Source organism: Passer montanus, unplaced genomic scaffold (assembly GCF_014805655.1).
Source record: "Passer montanus isolate IOZ18808 unplaced genomic scaffold, ASM1480565v1 scaffold8, whole genome shotgun sequence".
Taxonomy (NCBI): domain Eukaryota; kingdom Metazoa; phylum Chordata; class Aves; order Passeriformes; family Passeridae; genus Passer; species Passer montanus.
The window spans coordinates 15515800-15542558 of NW_024373256.1; the positions used below are offsets into that span (position 1 = coordinate 15515800).

The 26759-nt window shown below is 54.1% G+C and overlaps 1 protein-coding gene across 8 annotated transcripts in view; it reads left to right on the forward strand.

The window, feature by feature from the left end:
- Positions 1–26759, forward strand: part of LOC120513061 (ankyrin repeat and fibronectin type-III domain-containing protein 1-like) — a 245860-nt gene that overhangs the window by 66528 nt on the left and 152573 nt on the right. For 7 of the 8 annotated variants that reach the window (XM_039732031.1, XM_039732028.1, XM_039732029.1 and 4 more), the window contains 2 exons: positions 8494–8687; positions 14712–14929. In XM_039732031.1, the coding sequence (XP_039587965.1) occupies positions 8615–8687; positions 14712–14929 (291 nt within the window). In that variant the 5' untranslated portion in view covers positions 8494–8614. Of the gene's footprint in view, positions 1–2580; positions 2601–8493; positions 8688–14711; positions 14930–26759 lie in introns of those variants that run through there. The other variant, XM_039732034.1, reaches the window with a different exon arrangement.

Consider the following 26759-nt stretch of genomic DNA (forward strand, 5'->3'; position numbering starts at 1 on the left):
GGTGCTGTGTGCCCAGCCATCTCTGCTGTCTCTGCCTGGTGCTGTGTGCCCAGCCATCTCTGCTGTCTCTGCCTGGTGCTGTGTGCCCAGCCATCTCTGCTGTCTCTGCCTGGTGCTGTGTGCCCAGCCATCTCTGCTGTCTCTGCCTGGTGCTGTGTGCCCAGCCATCTCTGCTGTCTCTGCCTGGTGCTGTGTGCCCAGCCATCTCTGCTGTCTCTGCCTGGTGCTGTGTGCCCAGCCATCTCTGCTGTCTCTGCCTGGTGCTGTGTGCCCAGCCATCTCTGCTGTCTCTGCCTGGTGCTGTGTGCCCAGCCATCTCTGCTGTCTCTGCCTGGTGCTGTGTGCCCAGCCATCTCTGCTGTCTCTGCCTGGTGCTGTGTGCCCAGCCATCTCTGCTGTCTCTGCCTGGTGCTGTGTGCCCAGCCATCTCTGCTGTCTCTGCCTGGTGCTGTGTGCCCAGCCATCTCTGCTGTCTCTGCCTGGTGCTGTGTGCCCAGCCATCTCTGCTGTCTCTGCCTGGTGCTGTGTGCCCAGCCATCTCTGCTGTCTCTGCCTGGTGCTGTGTGCCCAGCCATCTCTGCTGTCTCTGCCTGGTGCTGTGTGCCCAGCCATCTCTGCTGTCTCTGCCTGGTGCTGTGTGCCCAGCCATCTCTGCTGTCTCTGCCTGGTGCTGTGTGCCCAGCCATCTCTGCTGTCTCTGCCTGGTGCTGTGTTCCCAGCCATCTCTGCTGTGTCCCTCCTGCCTTGGGGCTGGCCAGACACTGCTGTGTCCCTGGGGGTCACGTCCTGCTCATGAGCTGACTGTCAGCCTGGAAGGAGCTTCCTTCTGCATCTCAAACACCCTTCTTTGTAAGCCTCAGAGCTACTCTGTCTGGAGAGTGATCCCTGAGCCTGTTGTGGAGCATCCCAGATGCTTTTGGCCATCCTGTCTGCTTTATTTGGGTGGCATCGCCTGGCTATAAGCACAGGGACCCTGGGACAGTCACCACACTGGTCCCTGAGGATGCAGGTCATGATCTGGAGCTTCCAGGAGGGAGGATGCTCATCTGCTCCACTGTTGTGCTGGGATTCATTTCATCTTTGTTTGCCATCTCTCCCCATTTATCAGAGAGAACTCAGCAAGCAGGATAAATGTTCATGTTCCATGAATACTCCTGTTTCTTTCCCTGGCCCTAGGGAATTTTTGTCTTTGTGGACTTTTTGTTGTGCAGGTGCAGCTCCAGCAGGCCTGAGCTGGGCTCTGCCAGAGCCTTCCCCAGGGCCTGCTCCGTGCTCTGCCCCTGTTAACGGGGTGTGATCAGGGCAGCAGGAGGGCAGGGAGTGCACAGGGCCCCTCTCACTGTGGATTGTGGATGGTGGCACCACAGGGACAGAGGGTGACAGAGAGGGCAGGGTGGCCACCAGCAAGGGCCCTGAGGGGTGCTCCTGGGCTGGGGAGTAGAGGGAGCATGCCCCTGTCTGGGGATGTTGTTCACTGCTTGCAATAGAGCTGGGAAAAAAAGATTCTTCTAATGAAGAAACCAACATACTTTTGAATGAATGAATGGCAGTGTCTGGCTCCGATGTATTTCCTTATCTGTTCAGCAATTGGATTCCAGTGAATGGTGAAATGGAGGTGTTGCTACAAAACACAGCCAAGCTCCTAGTTAGTGAGTACTGCCATGGAGGGTTTGTGTTTTTTCACCTTGTTTCCCTGGGGACGGCTTTGCCAGCTTGGCGTGCCGGGATGGTGTCGTGGTGCCAGGGGTGAGTAGCAGCAGCAGCAGCTCTTTAGCACTGGGTAAATGCCTGGTGGGAGGGAGGCTGTGGGCAGTGGCTGGTGTGACACTGGCTGTCACACACCCAAGAACTCAGAGTGTGAGTATCTGCCACAAAAAGAATTTCTGGCCCTTTTCAGGGTCATTTGATACTTAGCTCCCAATCTCCTGGGTGCTGGGAGCAGGGCTGGGCCTTCAGGCACACGGGCTCATAGTGGGGAATGGTGCTGAATCTTCCTTCAGGCAGCTCTGAAATGTTTTCCTGAGGGCTGCCCTCAACACAAGGGGGGTGTGTGACCCACCTGTCCTGCCCTCCCACACCCTTCCAAATCAAAATGCAGTTTGTAGGGACAGCAGCAATTACTCCCTGGATGCCAGTGGTGTTTAGTTCAGTGCTGGGGCAATGGCTCTGCTGCAGGGATGCTCTGCAAGTCGGGGATGTGGCAGGAGAAGAAGCTTTTGGAAATCAGCTGGTGGAAATCATGGTATTTACCAGCTCACAGCTGAGCCTGGGAAGGTATTTTTATAGCTTCACATGGTTGGTTTTCTCCTTTTCTGAACTTGCACACTGAATGCTGTTCTGGGTTTTGTTTTGCTTTAAAACTGTCTCACAGTCAGATGAAAGATGCTCTGTTTCAGCTCTCATTTTCCACTCTTCACACACATACACCAGCCAGCCAGAAAGGAAGGTGTTTTGTTTGGGTGTTTTTGAATGCAAAGGGAAGATTTCTCAGTGATTTTCTTTGGCTTTGTCATCCACAGGGTCACTGGAAATAGTGCCAGTGACTCACGGGTTTACTCACAGCTGATAAGGTTTGCAGAGCAAACTGGTGATTTGAACAGGTGAGGATGCCCTGTAGAGGCTCTGCTCTGCCAAAATCCTCATGCTTTGGTTTCCAAGGCTACTCTCTGTGTTACCAGTTGACTTCTTCCTCTCACACTCCTTCCCTAGGCTTCATCACTGCTGTGTGATCCCCTTAAACTGCATTCCCTGCCCTCCATGGGGTCCTGCCACTGCTTTGGGTGTTGGACTGCACTGAAGCACATCCCAGGGGCTGCTGCCTCGTGCTTCTGTCCAGAAAGAGCTTCTGAGGCACAAGAGCTTCCTGTGCTTCCCCTCTGCTCCTGCTGCTGCCTCCTCCTGCAGAGCCTCTGCAGAAACCAGTAGCAGGTAGATGTTGGCTTGTCTCCTGCTGCTGTTGTGGTGGGGATGGAGAAGATTCTTGCTCAAATCTCTGCTCAGCCCCGTGGCTCAGAGCAGAGCTCACACCCACTGAGCACTGTGCACTCCCAGGGGTCAGAGGCACAGTCCTGCCTTGCCTCGGGCTTTGGGATGAGCTGGCCTGGCTGAGCCCAGCCTGCTGGGGTGTCCCAGCTGCTTCCTGCAGGAGTGAGTTCTGTGTCTGCCCTGGGCAGGGACACAGAGTGAGTGAGGCACCATGGCAGGACAGGGTGAATCCTGTGCTGTGGACCTGAGCACTGTGGGGAAACTTCACAAAATCCCACAAGGGTTCGGGTTGGAAGAAACCTTAAAGCTCATCTCATTCCACCCCCTGCCATGGGGCAGGGACACAGAGTGAGTGAGGCACCATGGCAGGACAGGGTGAATCCTGTGCTGTGGAGCTAAGCACTGTGGGGAAACCTCACAAAATCCCACAAGGGTTTGGGTTGGAAGGAACCTTAAAGCTCATCTCATTCCACCCCCTGCCATGGGCAGGGACACCTTCCACTATCCCAGGCTGCTCCAAGCTCTGTCCAGCCTGGCCTTGGGCACTGCCAGGGATCCAGGGGCAGCCACAGCTGCTCTGGGCACCCTGTGCCAGGGCCTCAACAGCCCTCAATCAAGAATTTCTTCCCAGTATCCCGTCTATCCCTGCCCCCTGTATCTGTCACACCCAGCTGCATGTCCCCAAGCTTTTCAGGAATGGATGTGGGTGTTCTGTTGATTTGTTTCTATTTTGCAGCCATTGTTTGTGTTGCCATGGGGTTCAGGCTGTGCAGGAGATGCACCCCCCTCCCCACACCCCACCTGCTTTGAGAGGGAGTTTGGTGGGTAATGGCTCCTCCTGGTTTGTAACATCTCTCATTTTCCTGAATCCAGCTGGAACCCTTGCTGAGTTTTTAAGGTCAGGTTGCTAAGTTACACCTCCTTGGAGGAGTGGGCTAGGAAGTGAGTGAGCAGCCACAGGCTAGGAAGATCTGGGAGACCTGTCCCTCTGCAATATCTGGGCTCTCCTGGCCCCTATCCCTGCCACCCTCTTAGCCACATTTAGCTGTTCTTCCCCAAGCTGTTCTTCCTCGGTAGATTTAGTGAATTAATTACCTGAGGGGGTGGAGGAGCCCCCTCCAGTTACCTGTGGGATGCTATGCAGTGCTGCAGGAGGAGGGGCAGCCCTTTGTCTGCTCTGTCTATTTTTGGTTTGGGTTTTGGGGCTGTGAGCTCTTTGCAACATGTTTTGTCCCTCTTGATCTTGGAAGTGGCCTCACATGTCCTTCACAGGGCATATGGCTGTCACCAAGCCACAGCTCTGGGGCAGGTGGGCAAGGTCTGGAGTAGCTGCTGCCCTGCTGCTCTGCCCCTTTCCCTGCTTAGGTTTCCTCCCCAGGTTAACCTCCTCTTATTCTTGCTGTGTTCCAGCAGCAGCCTGCCTCAGGCAAGGGATTAGCATGGAGGGTGCTCAGGTTTGTGTCAGAGCTGCTGGGACTGGGTGCTGTGGCAGCATGAAGGCTTCCCTGTTCGCAGGAGTGGGACATCTCTGGAGGGTCAGGATCCTTGGGCATTTCCAGGACACTTGCAGGAGGTTTCCTTGCTTTGTTCCTGGGCAAATCATATAAATCAGTGAGGCTTACTGCAGTCCTTTTTGGATTGTGAGAGCAGTGTGTTTAGGGTTATTTTCCCCTCCTGCCGCTCTCTCTGGTGCTGCTGGGTTTCTGCTGGGGCTGCTGTGGTGACTCCCCCGTCCTGCCCTGGGAAGCTGCAGACTCCACACTTGCTGGGTTGGGCTGGAGGTGCTCTCTGGAGAGCAGCTTCTCCCACACAGAAACGAGCTGGGAGGGGAGGCTGGAGGTGTGTGCAGTTTGTTCCCATCTTGCAGGAGGGCTGCAGGAGCTGGCTTTTAATTTGCAGTAAACTTCTTTCTCCCTCCCTTCCCTTTATCTGAGCCCTTCCCCTCTCTTTCCTGGGTTGGAGAAGGACATCACCGTGGGGAAGGTGCTGTGCACAGCACAGCTTTGAAGATGAGTTCTGCAGTTTCCTTGGCATGCTGCTGGGTGTGTGGGGCTGTGGCTGGGCTGGGGGTGCTGGAGCAGCCTTGCCCCTGCCTGGCACAGTCACTCCTGCTCCACAGCTGTCCCTGGGGCTGGGGGCAGGGACCTGGCCCTGACAATGTTCCCACATTTCCCCATCTGACTGTGGACTAGGAGTGACAGAGCTGTCACTGGGCTCCTGCCTGAGATCTCACACCCAGCCAGGAGGATTTTTCCACCCCTGTCATGACTCGATTATGTGCTCTCCTTCATACCCAAATGCCAAACGGCAGCTAAATATAGGCTGTAAAGCGTTGATTGTGGCTTTTCTAATTGAGCTTTACACTCCATCAGGGATTTTTACTAATGGGATGTGGCATCCTTGATAGCACCCAGCTGGGACGCCTGCTTGGGAAGCAGACGGAGATGCAATGTGACTTCCCAACGCTGGCAGGTCCTGCCTGGCAGTGGCTGCTGAGGGCTCTGGAGCTGTGCACCAGCTCTGGCTTGGGCTGGGGGAGCATTGATTTTCTTCCCAGAGCTGGTCCAGGGCTGTGTTTTGGATTCAGGGTGGGAGCAGTGTTGATAACACTCTGCTGGTTTGGTTGTTGCTGGGAAGTGCCCCAAGTCCAGGACTTTTCCATTTCCCATGCTCTGCCACTGGGGAGGTGACAAGGACTGGGAGGGATATTCCAGACTATGGAATGTCGCACCCAGTATGGAAAGTGGGGGTTGGCTGGGAGAGGCCTATTGCTGCTGAAGAACAGGCTTTTTGGGTGGTGAGAGACTGTGGTGGGCACCACTTGTCTATCTGGGATTATATTCCTCTCTCTCTTTTCTTATCTCCATTTTCATTACAATAATAATAACAACAATAATAAAGATAATGATAATAAACACCACTAACAACTATATTTCAGTTATTACCTCAACTCATGGGTTTTACCTTTTCCCAGTTCTCCCCACCCCACCAGGGGGTTGAGATGAACGAGGAGCTGTGTGGTGTTTATGTGCCAGCCGTGGTTCAGCAATGACAAGTGGGATAGTAAATCCATGGAGCTGAATTGTGCTTGGGAATTTGATCTCAGACTTCAGTAGTAAACAGGTTTCTAGTAGCTTTGCTTTTTCTGACAATATAAATCGCTGCCTAAAGATACATAGCTTGAAAATTGCTTCTCTAACAGAGTGAATTCTTCTGTTTTTTTTCCCCCCATGTGACTCTTGTGAGTGGCCCTGTGAGCACAAAAGGAACGGGAGCACTAAAATGTTAATGGGGTTCTGCAGGTGATGGAGCTGTACACAGGTATCCTGGGATTTACATGCACAGAAAAAGGAATGTTTTGAACTCATTTATGCAGCACAGCGATGTGTTAAGCTCTGTCCCTGTTGCCTTGTGCCAGTGAAATATGTTACAATGAGATGTACAAATGTTCTGCTGGAATGGAAACTGCTTGGGAAAGTAATTCTGGATTTGTATCTCTTGGCACATCTTGTTTCCATGCTGATCCCACTGAAGCGTGGGGCCTGGGGTGGGCAGGATGGTGCTGAGCGCCTGGCACAGCTGAGGCACTGCTGCCCTGGGCAGTGCTGTCTCTGCCCCAACCCCAGAGAGCAGCAGCACCTGGGATTGAGAGAGAATGTGATTGATTATACCAATAAACTGCTGACCTAATGTCAGAACGTGCGGCTCGGCCCTGCTCTGAGGAGGTGCCATGTGGGGCTGGCAGGGGTGCCAGGGCTTGCCCTCTGACCCAGCCCATGTGCCCAGGGCTTGGTGTGGCTGTTCCTGGGAGGTGGCTGCACAGCTGTGGCACCACTCTGGCCCTGAGCCTTCTCTCCTGAGTGACACCAGACTGGGAGCTGCTGCTGTGTCTGGAATGGGAGTGCAGAGCTGTTGTGACAAACGTCTCAGTGACAGGCCAGCACTGAGGGTCAGGAGTTTTGGCATGATGGACTCTGCCTGTGTGACCCTGAGCACTGGAGCGTGAAATAGGATAAAATTTAGTGGTGGAACGTGCAGGGAGGCACAGGGGTTGCTCTGCTGTCTGCATCAGGAGTGCATGGTCACCAGGATGGAGCCCCTCTGCTCTGGAGCCAGGCTGGCAGAGCTGGGGGTGCTCACCTGCAGAGGAGAAGGCACCAGGGACACCTCAGAGCCCCTGCCAGGGCCTAAAGGGACTCCAGGAGAGCTGCAGAGGGACTGGGGACAAGGCATGGAGGGACAGGACACAGGGAATGGCTCCCACTGCCAGAGGGCAGGGCTGGATGGGATATTGGGCAGGAATTGTTCCCTGGGAGGGTGGGCAGGCCCTGGCACAGGGTGCCCAGAGCAGCTGTGGCTGCCCCTGGATCCCTGGCAGTGCCCAAGGCCAGGCTGGATACGGCTTGGACCACCTGGGATGCTGGAAGGGGTCCCTGCCATGGCAGGGGGTGGAATGAGGTAGACTTTAAGGTTCCTTCCAACCTAAACCATCCTGGGATTCTGTGATGCTCGAGGATGGGTGGAAAAAGCTGAGTCCAAGAGAGAAGGAAGGCAGTGAGGGGTGTGGAAACATCCATGGGGAAATAAAAGCTAATTTTGTGAGAGGAGACTGAAAGAATTTGTGTTTATCAGCCTTGAAAAAGGCAGGCAGAAAGGGGCTGGGACTTCATTACAATGGAAATTAATCATGGGAGCAAACACTGTAGAGGGGGGATAATTATTTAAGCTAAAGGTTAGTATTGGCACAAGAACAAATGAGCATAAACAGTGAAGAATTGAGTTTTCGATGGAAATTTGAATGATCTGTACCATTCATTATGAGATTTGCCCATGGCAGGGCATTGGAATATGATCTCTTAGGTCCTTTCCAACCCAAAGCATTCCGTGGTTCTGTGATTTTGGAGCAGCCTTGGGGTGTGCTGGGGAGCTCGTTTGGGCTCAGCTGTGGGTTCTGTGGTGAAAACAGGGGACAAGGGACAGCCTCAGCCCAGGACACCCCACAACAGTGCTGGGCTCTGCTCCTTGTTACTGCATTTCTGGGTTCCTTGGAGCAGTGCTGGGGCTGGTGTCATCCCCAGGAGGGCACATATGACCTGTCCCAGCTGTTGAACACCCCTGTCCTGTGTCCTGTGTCCTGTGTCCTGTCCCAGCTCCTGAATGCCCCTGTCCTGTGTCCTGTGTGCTGTCCCAGCTGCTGAGCGCCCTGTGCTGTGTTCTGTGTCGTGTGTGCTGTCCCAGCTGCTGAATGCCCCTGTCCTGTGTCCTGTCCCAGCTCCTGAACGCCCTGTGCTGTGTGCTGTCCCAGCTGCTGAGCGGCCCTGTCCTGTGTTCTGTGTCCTGTGTCCTGTGTCCTGTGTTCTGTGTCCTGTGGCCTATCCCAGCTGCTGAGCGGCCCTGTCCTGTGTTCTGTGTCCTGTGTTCTGTGTCCTGTGTCCTGTGTCCTGTGTTCTGTGTCCCGTGGCCTATCCCAGCTGCTGAGCGGCCCTGTCCCCCGCTGTGTCCCCGCAGGTCTCTGGACAGGAAGCTGCAGCGGCCGCTCCTGGGCAAGTCGCGGACGCTGCCCAGCATCCCGCAGTCGCCGGTGCTGAGCCGGCTGCCCCTGCTCGAGCCCGCGGCCTACAGGGACGAGATGCCAGAGCAGAAGCCCTACAAGAAGCACTCCGCCTCTGAGCACCAGAAAGGCTGCACGGTCCCTTCTGCCGGTGAGTACACCCACCCCCCTGTGTCTACAGGATCCCAGCAAAGCTTTCCCCCTTCTCCAGGGGCACAAATCCGACTGCAGACCACCTGAAGTTTATTCTGCTCTGAAAATAGCACTTCTTGGTGAACTTTTGGGGGTTTTGCCCCTGGTTGAGTCTTTCTTTGAGCTTGATACTTAAACCTCCCCATCCTTCATATTATGCTGGTGAAAAAGGAGAGTTGGTTGTTGGAAGCCACCCAAGGTGGAGAAGTGACGCTCAGAGCCTTCTGCCTGAGGGTGCTGGGGTGAGATACCACCCTGGGGCCTCCTTGGCCAATGCAGCAGGCCATGGAGCCTCTTCCCTATGTCACTTGTAGCTGGTCTCCACCAGGAGCAGTGGCAGGAACATCATTGCTGTGCTCTTCCCATAGCCCTGGCAATGGAGATTTGCAAATGCTCCCAGCCTAGCACTGTGTTTTGGCCTTTGGGTCAGCCCTAAGGATTTTTATCATGTTTCTTCTACTCTCCTGCTGATCCTGATGAAATACTAATATTTCTGTATTGCTGGGCCAGCTGCTCTGAGCAAGTTTATTGGCAAAGCTGCTGATGGCCAAAGCATTTCAGTGCTTTTGGTGCCAGCAGAATCACGCTGGGACTATAAAAGTGATGGGAAGGGGATTATTAACACTGAAACAAAGATAAAGCCTGGAAGCCAGGGCTGACAGTCCAATGCTGAATAAAATCCTTATAAAACAGCTCCCTTCAAACAGCACCCTTGGATTTTTTTATTTTTATGGGTTTTTTAAATTATCCCTCTCACAGTCAGATCCCTGTGTTGCTCAGTAGAGCAGCTGTCCAAATCCTGGATTATTTTTGATGCGTTGCAGGCTGCATCTCATTTCCTGGTGCTACTAATTCTCCCAAAAGTTGTGCACAGGGCGGATCCTTGCACATCGCTGAGCCCGTCCTGCCACCCTTGTTGTGACAGAGCTCCTGAGTGTCCTGCAGTACCTGAGCCACTGCTTCCATGTGTGGGACCTGTGGGTTTTCCTTCAGCCCATCAAATTGTTAGAGTGGGTCTTGGACTGGGAGGAAACCTGTGGGAAAGCTGTGTATCCTCCACCATGAAGGACATGGCATCCAGAGCTCCCTTGCACACCTGCAGGTCCCCATTTGCTCTGTCGGTGCTTCCAGGGAGCTGTGCTGGAGCTGGAGGAAGGGACTGGGAGGCTGGTGTAAGACTGTGGGGTGATGTTGCCGTGTGGGTCAGACCCACTGCAAACACTTCACCATCTGCTGCAGACACCTGCTGTCCTGGGAGTGCAGACAGGCTCGTGCTCCATGGCACAGCTGTCCTGGAGCAAACCCCGTGCACACCCTCCCTGCACAGCAGGAGTCACAGAAACTCTGAGTGCACCTAGGAAGTGTCTAAGATCTTACTTTCCTCATGGCTGGAAGGGGCGAGGGATGCCAAGAGGAGAAGGAGTAGGAAAACCCTTGGGGACTGGAGGGCTCCCTCCACAGCCAGAGCAGTAGATGAATGAGTGTGTTCTTTTCAGTCCAGATTCTCCCACGTTATTTTCCTGGCTCAGTTAGGAACTGCTAATTATTTACTTTTGAAGGCTGTCAGGATGATGTCCTGGAGGAGAAAAAGAAGAGATGCCACTGCTGGCAAGGTGGGACATTTGGACAGCACAAAGGGAATGGAGCAGCATGTGGTGCTGCAGGTTAACGAGCCCTGGGATGCTGACCAGGAATGCAGGGTTCCCATAAGGATTTGTAAATAAGAGCTGAGCTGCAGGGTATCAGGATGGAGAGGAGTTGAAACAGGTTGCCCAGAAAGCTGTGGCTACCCCTGGATCCCTAAAGTGTCCAAGGCCAGGTTGGACAGGGCTTGGAGCAGCCTGGGATAGTGGAAGGTGTCCCTTCCCATTGCAGGGGCTGGAATGAGGTGAGCTTTAAGGTCCTTTCCAACCCAGACCATTTCATTATTCTTGGATAAGGTCTTTTCCCTAAAGAAGTGGTGAATTTGCTTGAGCAGGTACCACCTCTCCCCATTCAAGGTGGGGGGACACAGGACAAAAACGAGCTCAGGAAGGGCTCATGCACAGGGACATGGCAGGAGCAGGGCTGTCCTTGGGAGAGGTGATGAGCTCATCTTCAGGGAGAGTTCATGGCTCTGGGGAGGAACTGCACTCTGCTCGCTGCTGTTTTGAAGGCCATGAGCAGAGGAATCACCAAGAAAGATGGAAGAAGTGATTGTGTCTGGCATGGATGAGTTGTGACATCTTCATCTGACCATTGGGACGTGTTCCTCAACCTTTTCCTTTGTGTCCTATGATTCCAGTGTGGCAGCACTGGAGGAGGGATGTGCCCTGGTACTTGACAGGAGGTCACAGGAGGTTGTCTTGCTGTGGCACCACAGCTCCTCTGCAGGTCTTTGTGAGGACACCAAGGTGCCTGGTGGGGAGCTGGGACCCTGAAGATGCGCAGAAGAGCTGAGCCTGTGGCTGCTGAGCCTCCCAGAGCCCTTCTTTCCCTTTGAAATAACCTTCCACCTCATTCCATGAGCTCAGGAACTGGCTGGGCTGGTCAGCAGGTCTGGGTTTCCTGCTGGTCTGGTTTCATTTTGCCCCTGCAGGACACCCATAACAGTACTGTGGTCAGCTGGGACAGGCTATGAACTCTTCCTCTCCAGCCTGTATCCTTCTATTCCTTGCCTGGAGCAGCTCCAGGATTAACCCCAAATTCTTATGTCTCCAAGCCCTAGAGAGGGGAAGACAAGCACAAATGGGGCTTGATTGAACAGGGGACAGTGCCTGCTTTGTCCAAGCCATTATCCCTTGGATGTCACACTGCAGTCTGCCAGGAGGTCTCACATGTGCTGGTGGCACAGAGCAATGAGCTGCCTGTTGCTTCTCATCCCTTGTTCCTCTGTGAAGATTTAGGAGTGGGACTGAGGAAAAGCCCTCCTTTGCTCTCTCACCTCTTCCTTCTACATCAGGCAGGAGCTTCTTCTCAGCCTTTGACCACTGTAGCCCTCAGCTGCAGCCTGCACAGAAACTCCCTGCGTGGTTTACATGCCTGGTCCCTTGCAGTTCCCTCCTCTTGCACCTGGAAGGAGCAGACCACTCTGGAGCACTTCCCTGCCTCCACTCTCACTTGCCTGTCAGGCAGCATGCAGAGCTCTTCAGGAGCTGGCTCCATGCCCTGCTGTGAATCTGGGAAGAAGTTAACTCATAGCATGGTTGGGGTGAGTTTATTGGGAATTGTGCCCACAGGAGGAGAATAAAGAAGCCACTAGGAAGCAGCTGGATTTGAGCTTAGACCAGGACTTTGGAATTAATTTTTCTTCTGCTTGTAGAGGATGTACTGGAGGGGCATGGGTCTCTGTCCTTGATGTCCCCTCCATCCTTTGATGTGTGTCCTCCCCAGCACCTCAAATTCAGAAAAAAAAGGGTTTGCAGGAGTTGTTATTGTCAAGCCCAAGGAGATGGTCAGAAGATCTTCCAGAGGTGCTGATGTTGAGGGCACAGTTCTGACTGGCAGAGGGGTGAGCAGCTCCAAGACACAAGAGCATGAGGATTGTTGGCCTCCAGTCTGTGGGCTTGTTTCTGTTCCTGACATTTCCTCTCCAGGTTGGATGGGACCTGAGCAACCTGATCTAGTGAGTGACATCCTGCCTATGGCAAGGGTTGGAATGAGATGAGCTTTTATTTCCCTTCCAGTCCAAACCAGTCTGTGATTCTCTGACTTGATCTTCACCTTCTGACCGTTCTGGGCTTGATCATTGATTTACTTGTTTGGTAGCAATCAGGAAAACTCCTTCAGCAGGTAGAAAAGCATTTTGGGGTAGACAAGGTCCTGTGGTGGCTCCCTGTGTGCAGGGAGGAAGGACCCAGTTTGGTGAGGATCACCCCTGGGGCAGGCTGGGGAGCAGGTGCCTCTGGTCCAGCTCCTGCTGGAGAATGCAGCTCCTGTAGATGAGAGATGAGACCAAAAGCCACAAAATCCTTGGGGAACTGGGGTCAGTGCGAGCAGATGTGGCCCAGCTGCTCTGTAGGATTTGAAACCCAACTCCTTGTCCTTGGGTGAGGTGCCCTGCACGGAGGCGTGGGTGCAGAGGGTGAATCCTTTCCCTCGTTCAGCACATGGCCTTGCCCTCCCTTGTGCAGGGCAGCAAGCAGGGGGGCTGTGTCTGGGTGAGCTGTGGGGCTGGGAGGGGACAGTCTTGAGCACACAGGATGGCACAGGCACTGGCTGGGCCATCTCAGGTGAGCACGGGGGCAAGCTCCTCCTTTCATGTGTGATTTCCCTGTGTGTCCCTTGTGTCTCCTGTGCCAGTGTTCCCTGCTGCGCTCCCAGAGCGATGCTATCTCACAATGGCTGTCTGGATCTGCCTCCGATTGACGTGTTTGTGCATGGAATAATCACAGCTTTCAAACAGCAGTTCCTGTGTTGTGTGAGGTGACATTTGGAGAGGAGCAGCAGCAGCTTATTAAATTGAAACTAGGGGAGGAAAAATCTACACGATGCTCGGAGTGCTGTGCTCTGAGTTGCCTCTTTCATGGAATGGCTTGGGTTTGAGTTGGAAGGGACCTTCAAGATCATCTTGTTCCCAACCCCTGTCCTGAGCAGAGACGCCTCCCACTATCCCAGGTTGCTCCAAGCCCCAATGTCCAGCCTGGCTTTGGACACTTCCAGGATCCAGGGGCAGCCACAGCTTCTTGGGGCACTCTGTGCCCGAGCCTGCCCACCCTCACAAGGAACAGTTCCTTCCTAATGTCCAATCCAATCCTGCTCTCTGGCAGTGTGTGTAGGTGGCTCCTCTTCTGGTGGTTTGTAGTCCAGCCTGTGTCTCACCATATTCCATGTAAACCCCACAGCCTTGCTGGGTAAACTGGGCTGCACTGCTGAACTGGGGCTTAGGGCCATTATCTGCTTTAAACCCCAGAAGTGTTTTGCACCTCAGCCCTGGTGTAGTGGGATCATGGTTGTTCATGCTTGCAGGTGCTGGGTGTTTCAGAAATGAGAGCCGAAGGATGCTGCCTTGGTAAGAGGCTGCAGGAGGGGGAGAGCCCCTGGAGGCAGACCTGTGAGATGCCCTTTTGGGCTAATAATTGAGAAGGCTTCAAGACTGAGGCTTTTATTGATTGTTTGTCATGTCTTGAGCAGTGATTTTGGCTGAGGGGAGGAGGCAGGGCAAGCTCCAGATGTAAAGAGGAGATTGGCGACAATCTGAGCTGAAGGGAAAAGAGCAGCAGTGATATTCTGGAAACATCTCCTGTTGTTTTGTTGTTTTTCCCTTTTGTTGCAATGAAGTGTGGCCAGTCCTGCTCTGGGATCACCAGCCCTGCATGGTGCCAGCTGTGCTCTACCACTGTCACACTGTGGCAGTGTTAGTGAGGTTTGTCCCTGGGGCTCTCAGCCCTGCACTGCTGCATCCTGTTGCTGCTGGCGACGGGCAGGTGGAGAAGGGAGGTCTGGCTTCTGTCCTTCATGGGGCCGTTGATGTGCTCCTGGCTGTGCCATAAAGGGTTTTGGTTTTTTTTCTGCAGGAGATGTCAGTAAATTCTTTTATAGTTTGTAACACTTGTGGTGCCTTATTTTACCCATTCACAAAACAAGACTTCAGGGCCAGGTTGGACAGGGCTTGGAGCGACCTGATGAAGCAGAAGGTGTCCTTGCCCATGGCAGGGGGTTGGAACGAGATGAGCTTTAATCTTTCTTCCAACAAAAAGTATTCCATGATTCTAACTGTATTTGGCTGGTTCCTGCCAGGAAATGGTGGGCACTGTGAATACCTGGGTGGGCAGGTTGAGTGCAGGGGCTGTTCCCTGGGGCAGGGAGTACACGGGCATTTGTGGGAGGGACCTGCCATCTGAGTAAGTTCCCAGTGTCTGTACCCCATGGGATGGGGTGGGATGGATGTGGGTTGGCCAGAGGGGGTCCAGGGATACCAACTGGGCATCCCCAGAGCTGGCTCGAGGGGTGGAACACGTCTGGGTCATGCTCTGATGGGAACACATCTCCTTCTCCTGGGCAGGGGAGGCCTGGCGGCTGGAGGATGACTGCTCGGAGCCCCCCAGGGCCCCCCAGCTGGGCACGGCTGTGGAGGACGCCCCGTTCAGCTACTTCCGCACCCGCTCCTTCTACATGAGGAAGAGCCTGTCCGTGGACAACCACCTGGGCTCGCTGAGCTACGCCGTGCACCCGGCCGAGAGCAAGGCCGAGCGCGTCAGGACCAAGCTGCGGCGGCAGTTCGTGAGTATCGGCCCCTGGCCGCGCACACACACGCGGCTTCCCAAAAACACTGACATCTTGGAGAGCTATTTCTGTGCCCAACGTTAGTGAAACAACAGAAAGAGAGGCTGCTCCAGAGTGGTGGAGCAGATGGTGGTGGCAGCTCGGCTTTGCCCCTCTCCTGGGGTCCTGTCCCCCTGGCTCCCGAGAGGCTCGGAGTGGCTGCTGCTCAGTTGGGTGAGGTGTGGGACGAGGGCCTGGACTCTAGGCACTGCTGTCCAAAGCATGGAACGAGGCTGAAAGGAGGAAATGAGTTTTCCTGTCCTCAGATTCATGTCTGTGAGGAACTGCACATTCCCAAAGGTTTGTTGGGGGTCAGCAGTGAGGGGCTGGGGCAACAAGGAGCCAGCACCAAGTCCTTGGGGCAGCTCAGAGCTTCCTGGCCCTTGGGAGCTGCTGGTGGCAGGACAGCAGGGATGCGTCAGGGCTGCACCGCAGCTGTGGCAGCCTCTGATCAATGTTTAATGGGCTCTGCCTCTTCTGTTTCCCAGAGACACCGAACCTCGGGGTTCGGATGTCCTTCCCCCGCCTCGTTAGCGGCTCGGGGTTGTAATGAGGGCTCAGGTGCCGCGGGGATGAGAAGCACTCCGTGTTGATTGGCGATGGCTGAGAGAGCCGGTACAAAGGGAGCAGAGCAGGCAATGGGCTGCGGCTGCACAGCTCACCCGCCCCGAGCTGTGCACTGGGTTCCTCTGTGCCAGAAGAAGGGCTGCTCCCTCGGGGGTCACACGCGCTGGGGCTTTCTCCCGGTGCACCTGGGCAGTACCACAGCTGGGCACTGTGGGTCTGGGGGCTCACCCTCCCTGCTTGTGCCTGCATTGTTGGATGTAGCCACTGTTTCTGCCCCTGGGAGGGCATCTCCGGTCTCGCAGCGTGTTGGGGACAGCAGTGGGGGCTGTGGGTGAGTCTGTGGGAGCTGCTCACAGTCCCAGCACTGCCAGCGAACCTTCTCTGTGGGAACTGCTCAGGAAGCACTTGAAATCTCAGGGATGGCCATGAGCACAAGCAGGATGGGGCACCTGATGAGCAGCTGAAAAGTGTTGGAAATGTTTAAGATGAGGCGGCCCTGCTGTGGGGTAAGGAATTGTCTGCTTCTTCTGTCTGCCTGGATCTGTGGCTCCAAGCTGTACCAGGAGGGACAGGAGGATACTGAGATGTTGGGGACCGTTGTCTTCTGGAGATGTTTTTCCACCATCTCTGTGGGACCTGTTCCTCACAGCCTCTGTGCTGCGGTGGAGATGGGCACAAAAGGTGTGGAAGCACTTGGGTTTTAATCACAGTGTCCTGGTACCTGCAGAGAACTGGGTTCTGCCCTTCCTGTGGGGGAGCCCCCATCCATCCTTGCTCGGTGCCATGCCTCTCTATGCTGTCTGTGGCCAGTTTGATTTGGCCTTTGACTTACTCAGGTTTTGGGGACCTTTAGCTTTCCTTGGTGTACCTACAGAGCTGGCTGTTTGTCAAGGAAGAGAGCAGGTTTTTTGTGAGATGTGAGGTTTTTTCCTTGCTAAATAATTTCTGGCTTGTTCCAACGTAAAAGTTGTTGCTGTAGACTCAGCCAGGGGCTCTGACCTTGTGAGACCTGCTGAGAAAAGCAGACTCATCCTACTTGGAAAGGACTTCCAGAGGACCCTTCAGCAGTGGCAGAAAGTGTGGAGGAAGGTGACCTGGCAGCGCTTGGCTGAGGCTTGGGCCAGTGCAGGACCAGCATTCCCGACACAGCCCCAGAGCCAGGTTTGTAGGTTCAAAGCAGAGATGCTGCCAAGCTGGGGAAGTTATTTCCAAGAATAGTTCTGGGCTCTGTGTGCTCCCATGGCTGGGTTAGTTTCCATCTCTGTGCTGGAGGTGTTGCATCTTCCTCTGGGCTCGTGTTCTGCCCTGGCCCAGCGTGACACCGGCTCTGCCCCCCTGGCTGGGGAGGAATTGCTGCCAGGTGGGATCTGCTGTCCTCATGCATGGCACAGCACGTACAGGAGGGAGCACGATTTGCCATATCACAGTGGCTCATCTTTTAGGGAAAAGCTGGATTCATTTTTCTGGGTTGTTGCACTTCGCCAGCCTGTAATGTCAATTTCTGGCTTTGCTCTTTCTGTGCTGACAGTCTGAGCCACCTTTGCTGTGTGATGAGGCTGCTTGGCTTAAAAAAATAGAATTTTGGGAATTGCTGTGAGAGGGGAGAGGCTCTTGAGGCTTTGGGGGGACCCTCCCATGGCAGGGTGGATGGTGACAGGGCAGACGTGCTGCCCATGTGCATCCAGTGCTGTGTGGCCACCTCACATCCATGTGATTAGGTGCTGCCTAACGAAGGCTTTGTGCTGGTCATGGGCACCTGAGCTTGTCCAAGGGAGAATTTGCTATAATTTATGTGAAAATACTGGAATCTGGCTTCCCTGCTCCCCTGGCTATGACATGCTAGATGCTGCCAGAGTTGCTGAAGCATCTTCCAGTGCAGAGGGAGCACCTGCAAATCCAACCCTGGCCCCCAGTCCTGGAGCAGCCACTCCTCCTGTGCCTGCCAGAGGCCAGCACACCTGCCTTCCTGCCAGAGCCCTGGAGAGGGTGGGATTTCTCCAGCCATGTCACTAGTGACATGTGTCTGCCTTCCCACTCTGCTGTGTGATGGATCTGCACATACAGATTACTAGAATTTGCATAATTTGAATTTTAAATGCATTCCAATTTTTGTGATTGTCAGAACGAGTTTTCTTTCTAATAAGCCTTTCCTTTTAACTCCTCCAAGGCCTGTAGTGCTGTCAGCATTCCTGCCTTGGAGAAAGGGGAGAGGCTGATTGCTTTTGACATCTGTCTCTCACTCAGATCCCCTGCCTTGTCCCACTCACTGCAGCTGTGACAGAGACAACAACCATGGCCAGGCAGGGACCATGCTCTGAGACCTTGGGGGTGTTGCTTGGGGTCACTCAGTGATGGCCAAGGGACTGTTTTGGTTTTGTGCCCAGCTGGCTCCTGAGATGGGCAGCAGGGGCAGGGATGGGACCTTCTGCAGTGTCCCTTGCTGGGGGAGGAGGAGTGAGACATGGCTGAGTTACAGACTGTGCTGATCTCCTTGCCTTCACTGGAAAACTGGTCATTAAAGGCAGAATTAACCCTGTTAAACTCAGCATTAACCTTATGGACCATTAAAAGAGGTCACCAGGGCTGAGTCACTCTCTGTGGTGGTTGCTGGGACAGTCAGTGCAGATTGCAGCAGGGCTCTGAGGGAATTGTGCTCTTCCCTTTCCCCCATGGGCATTTCAAGTTCTCTGTATCTAGGCCAGTCGTTCTGGCATTGCCCATTCATTTTGTGGTGTTATGGCACCGACCCTGCTGCCTCTGAAGAGGAGGAGCCAGCAGTGCCCAGGGTCCCACATACTGACCCAACTTGGTTTGAGGTGTCTACCCTGACCCCTCTGCTGCTCTGAAATGATGTGCTCTCAGCATTGCAAAGGAGTTGCCAGTTGCCCAGTTTCTGCCATGGAGGAGAGCATTCCTTGGCATTGCCATGGCATTCCTGGTGCTGCCCCAGCTGCCCGGACACTTCTGCTCGCTGTAGTTCCTGCAGGTTTCAAGTAGTGACTCAAGGTTGTATTGCTTTCCTGCCTCTGCACTAATTAATGTTACTCTGTACTCTCATACACTAATTTATTTTTTAATTATTATTATTTGTGTATGGTATTTTTCCAGGCAGTGATTCTGATATGAAATGTCTGTGCCCTGCAGGAAACACTTAGACTCTGTTTGTCTTGGGAGTTCTAGAGATGAGTTGAGCAGAGGAAATCCCTGCCTGACAAAGCAATGATGACAGAGACAAAGTGAATTGGAATAGCAGAGCCTGGGAAGGGAGGCAGTGAGGGGAGGAACTCACTGTGTGGCAGAGACTTGGTCACACCTGGTGCTCACTGAAGTCACTGACAGTGCCTGGGCTGGCACCAGCTGACAGGTACCTGTCCAGGTTTTCCTATTCCAATGAATAATGATCAACCCAGAAATGCCTCCTGTCCCTGCTGGTCACTGCAGTGATGTGGAGGAGTGCAGAAACTGCCTTACCCCAGAGCAGAACCCGTCCATGGGGTGTGATTATCCTGGTCTGGGTTTTGGGTGCCAGGTGAACTGGAGACAAGGTAGGACCTTGGCAGAACCCATCTGTGCCTTGTCCCACTGGTTTGCTCTCGTTCCTAAGTGTGCAGGGACCTCCCCAAGTCTGCTAGGTGCAGCCTGCTGTCTCCTGTGTGCAGAGCTGGAGGCTCTGGGTGATGCTTATGGTGACAGTGAGGTTATGCTCACCCTGCCATGATCCCTCAGTGAAATCCCGCTCTCTCCGTGCTGGTGGTGCCTCTCTCCTTGCTGTATTTTATTGGGTTTTCTTCTGACACTGTTATCCATGCACTCCCATACCTGATTTCAGAAGGGATCAGAAAGCAGACAGAAGATTCCTGGCTGTGTCTGTAGTTCAGTGTGATAAAATAAATACATATATAAAAATAGAATAATAGAATCCTAGGATAGTGTGGTTTGGAAGGAACCCCAAGAACTATCTCATCCCAACCCGTGCCACGGGCAGGGACACCTTCCACTACCCCAGGTTGCTCCAAGCCTTGTCCAAGCCCTGGCCTTGGACACTTCCAGGGAGCCAGGGGTGGCTACAGCTTCTCTGGGTTGAAAAAATGACCATGTGAGAGCAGGTCAGCTGTGCTTGATGAGGAGGTGGAGCAGAGCAATAAGAGTCATCCTGGAGCTCCACAGAGACTGCCTCAGCTCCCAGAGCAGAGTGGCAGTGACTGCCTGAGGGAGGTAATTGTAAAGGCAGGTGATATTTGAGCTCTGTGCCCAGCCCTTCCTTCCCCCGTTGCTCACTTGCCGACTGTTCACTGAGTGCTCAACAGAAAAACCCAAACCTGATAAATAACGTGTTGCTGGAGCCAGAGAGCGACTCATTCCCTGGAGAGCAGTCCCTGGGAAGAGGCTCCCTGTGAATCACCCCACTTTGCAAATTCGTGTGGGAGTGAACAGGCACAGCAAAGCTCGAAACCCAAACGTACCCGGCTCATTTATCTGGTGAACGTGGTTTTATTTACAACAGCAGCTTGTGATGTCCCAGCTGGTGCTTTGTGGTGCCTGTAGGAAAGCAGGGATGGCTCGGGAAGAGCACAGCATGCTGTGGGACTGCTCTCAGCATTCCCACACAGAGGGAGATGTCTCCTGTGGGAGGAATTAGGAAGCAGAGGAGCAGTTTGTGGGAATGCTGCAGGCCATGCTGGTAGGGAGGAGGTTCCGGTAGGTTGAGAACAGTGTGAGACATCCCACTTTGTCAAAGCCAGGCTGGGACCAGGCACCTGTGACAATCAGAATGAGCTGGGGTGGGTGAGGTCTCTCCTGTTTGTTGTGAGAGAGGTGGGCCCAGTGCTGGGAAGGTTTAAGGCACAGGAATCTAAAATTAACACACAGAAGATATGGAATCCTGAGCTTGAAACTGGAAGGGGTTTGTTGCTGAGGACCAGACTTTGGGTTTGATTTCAGTGCTGTCATTGCAGGGTGGGTGCTAGTGAGACGGACGTGTCATTTTCCAAGAAAATATGCAGGCTGCTTTTGGTCCTAACCGGGTGTTTCTGTCAAGTTTTTATCTTCTGTTTGCCAGGGTTGGGATTAAATGTGTGAGATGGTATTTCTTGTTGGGACTCAGATGTTTATTAGTTCTTATCTATGTCACAGTCTCACAAACCCTGAGTTCTACAGCACTTCACTCTAACAAACTAAAAATGGAGCCCTCTCTCTCTCTCAACAAGGTCTTTTAAAGATTAACTGTCCAATTAAGAAATGACACCTCAATTATTTTTACTTTTAACCCAATAAACAGCCACCCATGGCCTGCAATGTGGACTTTTTATCCAATTACACAAAACCAGCCAAACCCAAGGAGAAGAAGGTGAAGAAGAAGGACCAGCCTCTGCCCTAAAACCTCCATCTTGCTTACTATATATTACTGTTTTCTGAAGCCTTTAACTCTGAGTTTCCCACCCTGTGATATCACACACTTCTATCAAACTCCACACCCACAATCCCAGTTCTGTCATTCCATTTTGGAAGCCTTCTCCACAGCCTCAGGTCAATGCAGTGTTCTCTTGGGGGTCAGTGCCTGGCAGCACAGAAAGTCTGAAATTCTCAGTAATCAGGGTTCCACCACCTTTCCAAATAACTTATGCAAACTCCCACGACATAACCTCTAGATGTGAAATACAACAACCACGCTGAGAAACCACCACACTCTCCCTGCAAACCTGCAGTGTTTGCTCCCTCTGCTGGCTTTGCTCTGGATCCACCTGCCAAGGGCTGGCGATGCTGTGGAGTGTGGGGCATCCCACAGGCTGGCAGAGAGACAGACAGCAGCTTCATCAGGTCCCTAGTGCAAGATCCTGCACCCAGCTCAGGGAAATCCCAAGCACAAGTACAGATTGGGCAAGGAATGGATCAAGAGAAGTCCTGAGTAGGACTTAGAGATGCTGGTGGATGAGGGTTGGACCTGCCCTGGCCGTGTGTTCCCAGAACCCCCAAAGCCTGGGCTGATCCCCCAGCGTGGGCAGCAGGAGGGGAGGATTCTGCCCCCTCAGGTGAGGCCCCACCTGCAGAGCTGCTGGAGTGAGTATAGAGGAGGCCAGTAGAGCTCCGAGGATGGAGCCCCTCTGCTCTGGAGCCAGGCTGGCAGAGCTGGGGGTGCTCACCTGCAGAGGAGAAGGCTCCAGGGACACCTCAGAGCCCCTGCCAGGGCCTAAAGGGGCTCCAGGAGAGCTGCAGAGGGACTGGGGACAAGGCATGGAGGGACAGGACACAGGGAATGGCTCCCACTGCCAGAGGGCAGGGCTGGATGGGATATTGGGCAGGAATTGTTCCCTGTGAGGGTGGGCAGGCCCTGGCACAGGGTGCCCAGAGCAGCTGGGGCTGCCCCTGGATCCCTGGCAGTGCCCAAGGCCAGGCTGGATGGGGCTTGGAGTGACCTGGGACAGTGGAAGGTGTCCCTGCCATGGCAGGGGTGGGATGAGTTTCCAATCCATTCTATGATTCTGTGAAGTTTCCAGTCTCTGATGTGTTACCGTTTATATTTCTGCACAAGGAACATCAAATGCTCAGTGAGCAGCAGGGCTGAGGAGGAGAGCAGAGTCGTTTGCCAACTTCCAATTTTACTTTGCTTCTACCAGTGAGACTCACCAAAAATGTGCACTGCGTCCTTTGGTTTGTGAAGTTTGTGTGAAAAAAGAAAATAACCACAGTGATTTAAAATAAGTGAGACACTATTTTGTGAGCTGGAGTATTCCTCCTCCTTGGCAGGACTGGAGTCTTACGTGAAACTCAGAAGATTTTTATGGCTGGAACTGCACGCCTGTCTGGGCTTTTGGCAATTCAGGGTGGGCTGGTGATGCTTTGGGCTGCAGCCAGCAATGGTCCAGCTCTGTGGAAAATGAAATGCTTTTGGCTCCAACCTCCTGAGCATGAGGGCTTGTGCTGGCACGACCCAGATCAGTGTGTGGTTGGTATGAGGGGAAGCTTCAGCTTCTCCACCTGCCTTTGGCTGGTTGTCCCCTCCCAACTGGCTGTGATGGTGACAGTGGCCACATGTCTGCTGCCCAGGTCCTTCCTGGCCTTGACATCCAGCGAGAGAGGTCCTGGTTGTTTGGGTTCTTCCTCTTAATCCCAAAGTGCACACTCTGGTGGGTTTTGTCGTCCTGATTTCCCTTTCTTCTGGGGTTTGACACAACAGTGGCTTTGTGATGGCAGGTGCCTGGATCCAGCCGGGTCACTGCTCAGACCAGGTGTACTAAATCCCATCCTCTGCTGCCCATGGGGCCTCTTAGTCCACCTGCAGTCCTTCCTTGTGTTTCCCTGGGAGACATGTTCCTCTGCTATTCCTCTCGAGCCCGTTGCAGTTGTTTCCCAGATTGCAGAAAGGAAATCTGGCTGTCCTAATGTGTCCTCTTACAGCTGAGACCCACAGTCTGCAGCTCTTTGGGTCTCTTGCTGTGAGGGAGGCAGGTGCCCCAGGTTTGTGAGCAAATGGTGCCATCCCCGTGTGCCTTTCCTGTGCAATTGGAGCGTGCCAGCAAAGAAAGTGCTTTGCCAGCCTGAGGTTTAAATCCTTCAGAGCACTTTCCCTACGAGCACATTCCTGCATTGTGCCTGAATAAGCCCTTTTGGACACGGCTGTGGCCTCAGAGAGACTCGGGGGGTTCAGCTGCAGGACGGGGAGCCCCTGAGTGCAGTGTGAGGGTGGCACTTTGTGTGTGCCGGTGCCGTCAGCTGCGGCTGCAGAGCCTCTCCCGGTGCAGCCTGCCGGGGATGCGCTGGATGAATCCCCAGGGGGCTGTAAGGCAGCTCTCCCGTGGGGACCGGAGCTCTGAGCTGCCGGGCACTGCTGGAGCTGCCTGCAGTAGCAGCTGAGCGCTGCAAGAGGTCTCTGCAGCACCACACTTCGCGCAGCCACCCGCAGCTGCTGCTCCTCGGCTGCTCCAGCCTTCCTCCGCTGCCCCGGCTGCAGTGCTGGACCTGCCCCGGCTGTCCAGCCTTCCTGCGCTGCCCTGGCTGCAGTGCTGGACCTGCCCCGGCTGCAGTGCTGGACCTGCCCCGGCTGCAGTGCTGGACCTGCCCCTGCTCTGGCTACAGAGCTCTGAGCTCTCAGCCTCTGCATCAGGGGATTCCAGGCTGCTTTGAGTTGGGATGGACTTTAAAGCTCATCCCATCCCACTCCCTGCCATGGCAGGGAGTCGTTCCACTGTCCCTGGTTGCTCCAAGCCCTGTCCAGCCTTGGGCACTGCCAGGGATCCAGGGGCAGCCACAGCTGCTCTGGGCACCCTGTGCCAGGGCCTGCCCACCCTCACAGGGAACAATTCCTTCGCAATATCTCATCCATCCCTGCCCTCTGGCAGGGGGAAGCCATTCCCCTTTGTCCTGTCACTCCAAGTCCTTGTCCAAACCCCTTCTCCAGCTCTTTGTACCTCACAATTTCCCTGTTCCTTATGCCTGGGACCCTGTGGGAAACTCCCAAAGCTCCCACAGCACTGGGGGTGTCACATCTGACTGCCCATCATTAGTGAGCATTGCCAGGGCTCCAGGCTGTCCCTGCATATGGGGCCAAGGCTCAGCTCTTTGCTGCTGCCCCTCTCCAAGGTGACCTGTGAGTGGTGGGACATGACACTGGTGCTCCTGGGGCACGCTTGTCCTGCTGCAAGTCCCAGCACCTCATGCAGGATTTGCTGCTTGCTGGGTATTGCTGATCTCAGCTGGGGCAGGAGGGACTTTGGGGGGATGTTGTTACAGACCAGAACTTGATGGGAACATAGCTTCTTGTGGCACACAGACACAGACCTGTCCCTCCTGCCCTGCAGCTCCTGTGGGGCTCACAGAGACAGAGCTGATATTCAGTTGTTCCCTGGCAGTGGGATGTGGCAGGACAGTGCCATCCTGCTCCATGGGACATTGGCACGTGCAGGGCAGACCTGACAGAGTCACTGGCACTGCCATGTGTCTCCTTGCCCCCTTTGTTGCACGGTGCCCACCCTGGCACGTGGGAACCCGTGGGCACCGTGAGTTGGGGCACAGACTGGGGAATGCCCACAGCTTCTCTCCCTCTCCAAGAGGAGCCTGACACTTTCCCTGGAGCACAGCAGGGGTTGGGGAAGGAGCTGGCAGCGATCTCAAAGGGGACTGGAGGCTGGAGATTAGATGGAGCGTTTCCGGTGCGAACAGGCTGGTGTCTGGGCTCGGGTGTCACCTCCCTGTAACTGCAGCAGCAGCCTTGGTGCACTTGGGAAGGATGGAAAAAGAAAGGCTCCTGAAACCTAAGAGCTGTTTTGCTATTTACTGTGGTTCTGGTTTTACTCCAAGAATAGAAACAAAGACGGTGGATTTGCATCACCAGGAGCAATTTGAGGAGGGAGGAGGAAGTGATGGGACCTCACTAGTGACAGGAATGTGCTGGCAAGAGGAGGGCCCGGTGACAGGGAGGCGGTTTGACCTGGGGGTTCCTATTAGCATTTTGTTCATCTCACTTGTGTTTTATTTTTTAATGGTGAGTTGGTGAGCTTCAGCAGCTGAGCCCTGTCTCTGTAAGGGAGCACTTGCAGAGGCAGAGGGTGCCCAGGCTGCTGCACAGAGGAAGGTGCCTTTGGAGGTGCCCCACTTGCATAATCAGGTCTTGATCTCCTGGAAAGAAAAGGAGATTTATCTCTCTCTGCATTGACTATTTACATGTCACATGTAAAGCTGGTTTTCCTCCTTCCTGCCGCTGCAGTCACATCTCCAGTCTGAGTCCAGCCCCACCAGAGGACTGAGAACAGCCACAATGGGGTGGTAGAGGGGTTTCTGTGAGACCCCAGACCCTCACCCTGGGGGAGGGAGGGCTGGGATAAGGAGGGCTGGGGATGGATGCTTTGTCTGTGGGGCTCTTGACACTCATTTAAAGGCAAGGGGTGTGCTTGTTGCTGGCCTGCTGAACCTGTCCTGGCTGAAGCCTCCAGGCAGCCCGGGAGGAGGGGGCATGGCTGGCACCCAGGAGCACCTGGCAGGGGAACAGAAAGGCTGAAGGAGATTTTTGCAGCAGAGAATTTCCCTGTTTCTTTGGTTGTTATAGAGGTACTTTCCAAGGTAGAGAGGAGCTTTTCTGAGATCTTGGAAATACTCCAGTTTTAACTTGAGATTTTGGGGTCTTGACGCTCTTGTCCAGGCTCCTGTTACACCCTGGGTAGAGAGGGAGGAAGCTGATTGCTGGAGCAGATTGAGGATGGAGCTTTGTGTCAGGAAGCTCCAAGGGACATTGATAGGTCCCTGCGGGGCCTGGGCCCTGGTTCAGCCCCTGCTGCCCTCCCCTCTGGCAGTAACTGGTGCACAGGGAGGAGGAGCCACATGCTGGGCTGTGGAACCTGGGCTGGGAGGGAGCTCGTGCCCACTCTAGTTGGGGTTTGTGCTGCTTCCCCTCTGAGAGGCTCATGCTCTTTCAGTAATTGGCCTCTGCATCCTTGTGGGTTCCTCTTTCAGGTGTGAAAGTCAGCAGCAAACCCAGCCCATAGCTCTGCTGATCATCCAGGTTTTGTCCAGATGACCATTGACTGGTCCATGTGGCCACCAGGTACCTCTGGTGACATTTGTGACATTGGCTCTGCAGCAGTGTGTTGTACAGTGGGTGGTAGGATGGAGCACTAGCTGCCTCAAAAGTAGGGAAAACAGAATCTTGGTGCTGGCCTGGGACTGCAGCCCTTTGCTTGTTGTAAAAAGGCACCAGCTCCTTTGCCCTGGGACTGAGCTTTGTGGCGCTCCAAAAGGAACAGACAGCAGTTTCCTGAGAGCCTTTCTGTTGTTGAGCCCACGGGAAGGATTTGGGCAGGAAGCAGGAGGTGTGCCTGGAGAGTTCCAGCAGGCTTCAGGTGAATCCAGCCTTTCCCCCAGAGCTCTGGCTTGTTCTGTGTGCTTTTACCAGGAGCCTCAGGGTTACGTTTTGTTCACCTCACTTCTGGAGAGCACTGAAGAGGCTGCCCAGAGAATTTGTGGAGTCTGCCTCACTGGGGGATTCAAAACCCATCCTGTGTCTAGGCTGACCTCTGGGATGACCCTGCTTGAGCAGGGAACTGGGACCAGATAACCCCTCCAGTGATCTTTCCAACCTGAACTGTTCTGTCTGTGACAATACTGGTGGTCTGATCTAGCTTTCCTAACCTTTCTGCATCGAGCCTGTGAGAAGGCACCTTCTCAGGAAGGTACAGCCCTTCTGCCATCCTTATCTTCTTCCTGAGATTGCATCGCCAGCAGAGATCCTTTG